The 9,733-nt window shown below is 50.0% G+C and overlaps 1 protein-coding gene and 1 long non-coding RNA gene across 2 annotated transcripts; one reads left to right on the plus strand and one right to left on the minus strand.

Moving 5' to 3' along the window:
• Window positions 1–1,996: 1,996 nt before the first annotated feature.
• Window positions 1,997–7,978, minus strand: Ctu1 (cytosolic thiouridylase subunit 1). The gene is made up of 3 exons (XM_028785811.1): window positions 7,887–7,978; window positions 4,516–5,058; window positions 1,997–3,774 (listed from the first exon to the last, which is right to left on the minus strand). Exons 2-3 carry the CDS (start codon window positions 5,021–5,023, stop codon window positions 3,134–3,136), a joined length of 1,149 nt encoding a protein of 382 aa, XP_028641644.1. The 5' UTR covers window positions 5,024–5,058; window positions 7,887–7,978; the 3' UTR covers window positions 1,997–3,133.
• Window positions 7,979–8,405: 427 nt separating this feature from the next.
• On the plus strand, window positions 8,406–9,680 carry LOC114637547. The gene is made up of 3 exons (XR_003713765.1): window positions 8,406–8,455; window positions 8,609–8,799; window positions 9,045–9,680. It is a non-coding gene; the product is annotated as an uncharacterized LOC114637547 (long non-coding RNA).
• The last annotated feature ends 53 nt before the right edge of the window (window positions 9,681–9,733 follow it).

Below are 9,733 nucleotides of genomic sequence, written 5' to 3' on the forward strand. Positions count from 1 at the left end.
TTAGAAGCGGGTCCCCTGGCTTCCAGCTTAAGGACCTAGAGCCCCTGCTCCCTCGCTGAGTCACAATTATGTGAGCCTGAGCAAGTTACTTCACTGGGTTGCATGTTCATCTACCATAAACGAGTATTGACCAAGCTTTACTTTCATAGTACTGCACTAACCAGGTAGGAACGCCGTCTTGGCACGGGGCCAGCCCCACAAGCGGGAAAACTTGGAGTTGTGCAATCTGCCTAGAGAGTCTTCAGTTGCCCCCTAACCGCCCCCAGCCCCTCCTCTATTCCCCCAACCCTGTCCACAGCCACTTTTCCTCACAGCAGCCAAGGGATTTTTAGAGCGGTTATTGGATGGACCCGGAATAAAAGCACTCAGAGACTGGCCCTCGCTGTTAGAATAAAATTCAAGTCTTGATTCCACACACCTGGTCCCGCTGCAGATGCCTGGAAGAGATCAAGGTTATTCCTATGCCCTAGCTGCTGAATTGGCAGTTCCCTCCTTCAGAGGGAGCTCTTCCCCAAGATACTTTTGAGATTTGTCTCTCCCCTACCCGTCCCCGCCCCCCAACTTTCTTTATGTGGGTCGCTGCTCAAAAGTCACCTCCCAGAGGCCTTTCCTTCATGGTTTCTTCATCCTTCCCTCTATTCTATTTTTAACAAACAAACCTTTGTGCTGGGGATGTAGCTCAGAGATAGATTATGTAGAATCTCCCTGTAAGGGTGTGGCTCGGCATGTGAGGTCCTTAATTCAATCTCCAGCATTGAAAAAGAATAAAAACAAAAAGTGACAGTCACAATCACCCAATGTTATTTGTTTGCACCTTGTCCTCTTCCCCCAGGCTGTAAATGCGTGGAGGGGCTCCTGTCTCTGCCCATTGTAGCTTCCTGGCACCTGCAGGAGGACCAAAGGGATGCCCAATATTTGCTGAATGAATAACTGACCTGGTGCTTTATAAGCCCAGGGGAACCTGATGGAGGAAGGGCATCCACCTCTGTCTTTCAGCCCTATCTTAATTAGGAAAATAGGGACCTATTTTCAAGGAGCAAACAGGTCACTTCCATGAAGACAGGGCTTCCTTAGCCACAGAGGCTAAGGAGCACCCTCTGCACCTGGAGGTGGGACCTGACACCACCCAGTCTCTTCTTGGAGAAGTTTCCTCAGCCTCCCAACTTCCTAATATGGCAAGGCAGCAGCCAGAAGCCTGGAGCCCCCTGGTGGCCAATCCCAAGTATGCAGCGTCAAACTGGGTATGATCGGTCAACTACTTTGACAACGCGACTCTTATCTCCCAAGATGGGGGTGAAGGCAAGACAGGTCCATTTTCACAGTAGGAAATGGCACCGTAGAAAGGTTAAGGCAGAGACTCAGCACAAGTTCTATCTCTAGAGTTCAAGCTTGGGGTGCTCTCCTCACCCACAACAGATGCCAGGAGTGGGTAAGGCAGTCTAATATATACATAATGTGTGTGTATGTGTGTGTGTTTGAGTCTATTGTATATATTATACATATGGCAATCTATTATATATATTAATATATTAATATATTAATATTATATATAAGGTAAGTCACCCTATTATAGATAGGACTGGTGACAACCCTGTAGTCCCTTGAGGTTGCCATGGGGAAGAAATGAAAAGGTACATATAAGCACCCCAAAGCAAAGATGAAGTCCCCTGGAAAGCAATGTGTGTGTTGAAGACCCACATGTGGACACTCTTACTTTCCTATTGCTGCAATAAGTATGGCAATAAAACACCACAACCAGGGGCTGGAGAAATGGCTCAACGGTTAAGAGCACTGGCTGTTTGGAGGTCCTGAGTTCAATTCCCAGCAACCACATGGTGACTCACAACCATCTGTAATGGGATCCGGTGCCCTCTTCTGGTGTGTCTGAAGACAGCTACAGTGTACTCACATAAATAAAAAATAAGTAAATCTTTAAACAACAAAACAAAAAACAAACAAAAACAAAAAAAACAAAAAATCACTACAATCAAAACCATCTTGAGGAGAAAAGGTTTTATTACAACTTACATTTTAGGTCACACTCCATTACTGAGGGAAGTCAGAGCAGGTACTGAGGCAGAGGCCATGGAGGAACATTGCTACTGACTGGTTTCCTCAGCCTGCTTTCTTATAGCATCCAGGATCACCTGCCTAGGGACAGGACCGCCCACAGTGGGCTATGCCCTTTCCACATCAATCATCAATCAAGAAAATGCCCCACAGGTTTGCCTGTAGACCAATCTTATGGGAGCATTTTCTCAGATGATCCCAGCCTATGTAAAGTTGGCAAAAACAACAACAACAAACCCAAACAGCCAGCCAGGACACTGACCCAACAACCATGTGAAAACAACAAATTTGGTTTGGAATGTATCAGCTCAGCAGACCACTGGCTTCCAAAGACCCACAAGCTAAGAAAATCATCAGATAGGACCTAAGACCTGCAGAAGGGATTTCAGCTTGGCTGTAACCTGTCTACCTGAAGTTCACACAGACGTATTTGACCAATGTCTTGGTTAATGACTTTCTATTGTTCTAGGGCTGTAAATGTTTGTATAACTGTTCCCACTGCAGTATTTCTGGGGCAGCCTCAATTCACATACCTGACCATGGAAGGTCCTAACTGGTTCAGAATAAACTTTCTCAGATTCCCGTAGGTGCAAGAGCTGTGTCTGGATGAAAGGGGGATAGTGATGATTGTGAATATTCCTATTAATCATGTGACTTTGTTTACCTGACTTGGGAAAACAGAAAAGGAGGGCCGGGGTACTTGAGCCCACAGAGACCAACAGAGGTGTGCAGGAATGCATGGTTGTTGGTCCCTTCTCTCTTAGACCTGGTAGCCTGCCTGGGGCTCCCTATAGTTGTACAAGGTTCAGGCTGCTGTACAGGGCACATCCCTCCATGGGGTACAGTCACTCCACAGGGCTCAGGTTGCAGGGCACAGATCACTTTAAAGGTGTAGGTCGCTGTATGGTACAATAATCTGCAGGGCTCAAATGACTCTGCAGGGTACAGATACTCCACAGGGAAACAGGTCTGTCCGAGAGTGCAGTGCACTGAAGGGAAATCACTTCACAGTGTATAGATTACAGTTGCAGGGCACTGGGCAATGTACAGTGCACAACTCAGGTCACTCCGCCACGGGGCTCAGGTCACTCTGCGATACACAGGTAGCTCCTGCCCGGTCCCCTCCGTTCCAGCATGGGTTGGCTTCATCTTTGGGTTGCTTGCAGGTGCAGGGTCCTGGTGGGGCCACAGGGTTACTGGTGTCTCGGCTTGGGTTCCCAGGCTGTGGTGGCTCAACTTGCAGCACACGGCGGCCCTTGCCAATGGCCAGGCGCGGCAGGCCTCGGTTGAGGCCATCTAGGAGAGCACAGGCCTGGCAGAGCTTGTGGCTGGCCAGCGCTCCGCAGCGGGAGCAAGTGCCCGGAGGAGGGGGCCTTGCTGCGGGAGCCAGAGCTAGACGCTCTGCCGAGTGCACGAGGTCCAGCACGGCCGAGGGCCTGGCTGCCTCCAGGAGCTTAAGCAGGTCCCGAGCATGGCCACGGAAGGCCTCAGGGGCATACACACACTCCTCGGAGAAGTAGCGGAGGTGGCGGAAGTGGGCATATAGCACCACCTCCTTCTGTGAGGCAAACTGCAGAGGCCGGCACCGGGGAAGTGCGCACCCCTCGCCCGTGGAGCCCAGTACTCCACCCCTCGCCAGTCTCCCAGCATCACCACGCAGGAAGTTCATGAGCACGGTCTCAGCCATGTCGTCAGCGTTGTGGCCTGCGAGAGAAGAACTCAGGTGAAGGATGGGGACAAAGAAGAGAAGGTAAAAGGGTCTTGGCTCATTTCCTGGTTTGAAACTTTACCGAAATCCACCAATCCCTGAGCCAGAAAACCCACCAACTGGCTTGAAATTAAGCCAATCCCTACCGTAGAAATCTTCACCCTGAAACCGCCTCCCGTTAAATACTCTATATTAGCCTGTCCCCTGCTCAGTCCTCCGGGGCTTCTCACTGGAGTAGAGGCAGCCATCTCCCGTGTCACTTTCAACCAGTCTCTTCTGTGAGATTTATCGTGTGACTTTGTGGTATTCCTTGGCTCCCGACTGTCAGGATACCTTTCCCTTCAGAGCTGTAACATAGCACTTACAGCCTGCTGTTGTTCTTGCAAATGGCCAGGTGAGGCCAGCCAGGAGTGCACAGGCCTGGCATTTTTACATGAGGAGGAGGGGGCCCCCAAGAACCCCTGGATAACAGGGAAAGTGGAGAAGAGGCCGAGAACCACTGGAGCAGGAGATGAGAGGACCCTGTAGATACCCTCTAAGGAGAAAATGTAAAAGGGACCATAGAGACCCTGGAGCCTGGGAGAGTGGAGTGGGGGCGTTGGAACGCTCAGAACCCAGAGAAAAAAAGGAGGGAGTGGAAATTCTTGGGACCGTAAGAGAGGAGACCCCACCCCACTCTCTTGCACTTCCTTGCACTCTACTCTTCCGCATTATTCCTGCTGCGCACCAACGCTCACCTGTCACGATGTGTGTAGCTCCCACAAGGCGCGCACCTTCCTCCAGAGCGCGCCTCCGCAGCACCCCGCAGAAGGTGCAGCAGGAGCGACTGCGGCCAGAGCCTGCGGTGCTACGGGCCACGGCGTCCATCGTCCAGCCTCCGAAGAGATCTTCGTAGGCCACGATGGTGAGCGGCAGCTCCCATCGCGCCGCCTGACTGCGAACCGCCTCCAGCGCAGCGTCGCGGTAGCCGCCGATGCCCTCATCCACGGCCACTAGGTGCAGGGTGATTCCCAGGCGTGGCGCAAGCTCGCGCAGCACATGTGCCAGCACTGTGGAGTCCTTGCCACCAGAGGCACCCACGGCCACTACAGCGCCCGGCGGCAGCAGGTGCCCGGCAAGCACTGTATGCAGCACCTCAGCCTCAAAGGCAGCACAGAAGCAGGAGCCGCACAGCGCCTGCCCAGAGCGTGGGCGACGGAGGGCAGCACGGGTCTTGTGACAGGAGAAGCACGTCGGGGCGGGCATCTTGGAAAAGAAGTGGGTCGCCTGGGATGTCTACACTGTGGAGGAGAGAGAAGGGAGTCATCTGGGGCGTCTACACTGCAAGGTTGATGCGAGAGAAGAGGGGAGGGGACCACACAAGATACCCAGAAGGGAAGCTGATCATTCAGGATGTCTACGCTTTGGAGCTGAGGGGAGAAAGAAGTGGATCACACGGATAGTCTGTGTTGTGGTGAGGCTGTGGAGAGGGGAGCCCATGGGAAGGGCAGCTTCTTCCTATACCAAGAAAATAAGAACCTGATGACAGGGTTTCAGGGAGACAGGAGAAGACATGCAAGTGCACAGACAGAATGGGATTATGTCTGTTTTAGGAAATGGAGCAGAGTTTTGCGGTTACTCTTGCTACAGCCTTGATCATAGACAAATTCCAGGGCTGGCCAGAACCTAGAAGAGCTTGCTACTCAGAAGCAGAGGGCTACAGATGTTTGGATTTTAGTTGGGGAGGTAAGATACCTCAGAACCCGCATGAAGACCTGATTACTTCCCCTGGAAGGCATGGTACCCTCCTCCAGGCACGCAGAAGCTGCCCGCATCTCCTCCACGTCATCAGCTATAATGGACCAGTAAAACTCTCCAGGCTCAGGCCCCTCCCCCAGACCGCCTCATCTCCAGCTTGGACTATCTGGGAGCCTCTTGCCTTTCAGAACAGGTCAGGCTGTTCCTGGGATTTACCACAATGATCAGAATAATCTGGCAAGTATTTGTTTACTGTCAGGACCTTCCATGAGGACAGGACCAGGACCACTGAGGACTGTAAGCAGCATCTCAGCCCTGACATCACCTTCCACCAAATGGTGTCCTGCAGTGGGGCTCAGGTCTGCCCTTCCAGATGCTCAGACTAGAATCCCTGATGTCTAGGGCCACCCTGATCACTCATCCTGTGGGGGAGCCTCAAAACTTGACTTGTTCTCCAAATGTCCCTAGTCCATCCTCAGAACTCATGCTATGATCCCCTAAGAGCACAGCCAATACTTTTGTGGCCCCAGATGCAGACACTTCACACCTACTCCATAGCCAGCACTGTAGTAGAATTCTAGTAAATCACTGTATCTGGGGATAAACTTTAGAATGAAATGGCTGTCTTTCACTGTACCTAGAATAGTTGTTTTCTAGAAGTATTCTGATCTTGAAGAAGTCATTGCAGGAAACAGTGATCATTTTCTATTATCTGTCTTCTAAGGAGCTTTATGACCTTTGCATGACTTTGATTACAAAACAATCCTGGTACACACGCAATGTCCTGCATTATTGAGTACGGCAAATAGTCCACAAGAGGGACCAAAGTTGCAGGGGTGTGATGTTTCCTTCACAAAACATATATGAAAAACTTATTTTACATCCCCCCCAAAAACCCAACTTTTGTGGAAAAAAAAAGAGGCTACCCCCACCTAAATCTTCACATACTATTTAGCTATGCAAACTAAATTAATTTTTTTTCATTTTAAAGGAAAATTTCATTTTCATTTTCTGCCACCCAGAAGCATTTGTTCTAAAGGAGACACAACCTAGAGTAAACACTAAATAAAAAGAAAGAGCCCGACATTCACTTCATTGACGTTGGACCTCCCTGCTGCCTCAGAGCCTGATTACATTCTGTAGTGACCCTCTTTCTTTGATTGTCCTGCACAACTGAGAACACTGACACAGCCTGCTTGTCTGGGTCACTGGTCTCTGCCTTGACCTCCTCTCCTTCACTCTCCTTTATGCTGATTTGCATATAACAACCTGCAGATCCAGCCCAGTTATCTTTTTGACAGTTCTGTGAACAATGTTAGCACTTGCTTACTAACAGCCTAGGAGGCCCATGGCTCCTCCCGGAAATGCTCTCGAGTACCCCGGGAACACACCTTTCCTCTGGCCCAGTTCTTTCTGATCACTGAGCCTAACAAGCAGCCCTCAGGACTCTCTTATGTCTCATGGCTGAACACTGCCTCTTGAAATACATCCTCCTCAGCCGTTGAGTCTATCCATCCTCTTGCCTAGATTAGGTCCACACCAGTGTCTCACCACTTCTCCCCAAGTCCTGCCCAGCAAGCCTGAGAATCATCAGGCTCAGAGGTGCCTCCAAACGATCCACTTAGGATCCTAGCAGGGCACCTTTCAAGTGCTCCCCAAATCTGTCTCTTTTGCCTGGCTTATCTCTGTCTCCTGAGAGTACCCGCCACCTTCTACGCAGCATTTATGCAGACTGGTATGTAAATACACTCTCTGTTCTCAGCCATCTAATCCTGTAAGGGAGTTGCTGTTGTAAGGAGTAGCTTACAGGCACACACAGAAACAGAAAACCAGGAGAACACATCAGTAGCCCTGAGCTGATGGAGGGAACCAGGCTGATAGATACATCAGTAGTTTTTAGTTGATGGAGTGAACCGGACTTATGCTAAATTAAGTATAATAATTAAGTAAATATCTGGGATGATGAGGAAAGAATTGTGTACAGACAGGCTGCAAACCCCAGAGGTAATAGTAGGCGTGGTGGTGCACGCCTTTAATCCCAACACTAGGGAGGCACAGGCAGTTGAATTTCTCCAAGTTCCAGGCTAGCCTGATCCACAAAGCAAATTCCAGGGATGCCTCCGGGTGGCAAACTCTCCTAAAGGGCAGAAGAGTAGTCTCCAGAACACATTTAACAGGGGCAAGAGAAGGCAGATGATCTGTCACCACCAAATGAACAAAGCGGCCTGGCAAGAGACCCGACTAGGAGATCCTGGCCAGAACGCGAGTTGACAATCATAAAAGCGAGTGACAAATCCCTAGAAAGACTTTCAGCTCTCCCGTGACACTACGGTCCCAAGCACGTCGGACCCAGAGTAAGAGGAACACTAACCTGAGTGGAATGGGCTCTGCACTCTGCCGGCCACGCGGAAGCCTGGAGAAGGAAAAAAAAAAAATGCCGAGACTACAACTCCCATAAGGCCTTGTACTGCTTTGCCTATGACTTCCAGAATGCAACAGCTCTAGAGGAGAGCCTGTAACTTTACAGCAGCTTGGACTCCAATTCCCAGCAACACTTGAGAGTACGGCTTTCCTTCCGCCAAATGCCTCCAACAAACGCTGGACTCTGTAAGGCGCACGCCCGGGCTGTGGGGTCTGAGCTGCGAAAACTGCTGTTGTCCTGGCAACGCGAGGTCACCAGAAGGGATGCTTGAAATCAGAAGTGGTTGAAATCAGAGTGGCTGCATTATAATTTCCTAGTTTTGTGGATTTTCATAACGCTTCTGCTGCTTGCTTGCTTCTGTCTCTCATTGTTCCTCCCTCCCTCCCTCCCTCCCCCCTCCCTCCCTCCCTCCCCCCGCCCACCTGGGCTATCCTGGAGGAACTAGCTATATAGACCAGGCTGGCCTTGAACTCAGAGACCCACCTGCTTCTTCTGCCTCCAGAGTGCTAAGATAAAAGGTGCGTACAATCTCGCCCCTTTCTGTCTTCTCCCTTCCTCCTTTCCTCCCTTCCTCCCTTCCTTACTTCTTCCTTCCTCAGAAAGGTGGAAGGAGTCCAGGATGACACACAGCTTTGTAGCTAGTCTAATATTGTTGTCTTGTACTGTTTAAGGTCACTGGGAACCTGGCTCTGGAGGTGGAATTACTTGGCCCAGCCCGACTTTAAACCCAAGCATTTTGTCTTAAACGGTTCTCCAAGACCACTTGCTCAGTCACCAGCTGGCTCCCTAGTCCTGTGAAAAAGTGAAAGAGAACAGCCAAATAGCCTGAGAGTGGAAATGCTGTGTCCTTAAGACCAGGAGAGTAAGTTCTTAGAAGAAAGATAGTGTATCCTAGAATACAGATGAGATGGGAACCATTCCCAAGTATCTCTGCTACTTCTCATCCTATGATATCTGTGGTGGGAATGGCTAGTTGGGAGTCCATCTACCTGGGACCCACATCTTCAGGCAGATGCTCCTGCAGACTGTTGTGGTTCCCGGCTTCCCCGGTCTGTTTCTGCTGGATGTTTGTTACATGTGATCTGGTGTCCCATTATCTTTCTGCAGTTGGCTGTTTATGCCCTTGAGATGAAAAGCACTCCTATTGTGGATCATTCTCCAGTTTCAGACAGCTTTCTACCGCTGAACCACACTCCAGCCCCTCACTAGGGGATTCTAGGTAGGGACTCAATTAGTGAGCCACTCACTACCCAGGCCCCAACTGGGGAATTCTAGGCCATGCCCTAGCCCCTCTAGCATCTCCTTAGGGGATTCTAAGATGCTCTATTACTAAGCTATATATATTCTCAGCACCTCATTGGAGAGATTCTAGGCAGATGTTCTAACAGTGAGCCATAACCCAAACTCACTGTTGAAGTGAAGCACTCTACTACTGAGCTATAGCCCCTTAATGCACCCTTTCTATGCTTTTTTATTTTTAAACAGTGCCTCACCATGTGGCCAATGCAAACCTCAAACTTATAATCCTTGGCCTCGGTCCTCCAAGTAGCTGTAATTACAGTCCTGAGCTGGTCCAGGCTGGGCTCAGGTGGTTCTCAATCTTCCTAATGCTCTGTAACACAGCTCCTCATGTTATGGTGACCCCAGTCATAAAATTATTTTTGTTGTTACTTCATAACTATAATTTTGCTGCTCTTATGAATTGTTATGTAAGTATCTGTTTTCCAATGGTCTTAAGCAACCCCCGGGGAATGGGTCATTAGACCCCCAGAGGGTCACAGCCTACAGGATGAACC

Source organism: Grammomys surdaster, unplaced genomic scaffold, assembly GCF_004785775.1.
Source record: "Grammomys surdaster isolate TR1022 unplaced genomic scaffold, NIH_TR_1.0 125349, whole genome shotgun sequence".
Taxonomy (NCBI): Eukaryota; Metazoa; Chordata; class Mammalia; order Rodentia; family Muridae; genus Grammomys; species Grammomys surdaster.

What these genes read in the sequence shown, in the direction of transcription:
- Ctu1 (XM_028785811.1), bottom strand. Translation starts at nt 5,023, where the DNA reads ATGCCCGCCCCGACGTGCTTCTCCTGTCACAAGACCCGTGCTGCCCTC. An exon ending in AGCTACACACATCGTGACAG is followed by an intron (nt 3,775 to 4,515) that starts GTGAGCGTTGGT and finishes CTTCTCTCGCAG; the next exon opens with GCCACAACGCTGACGACATG.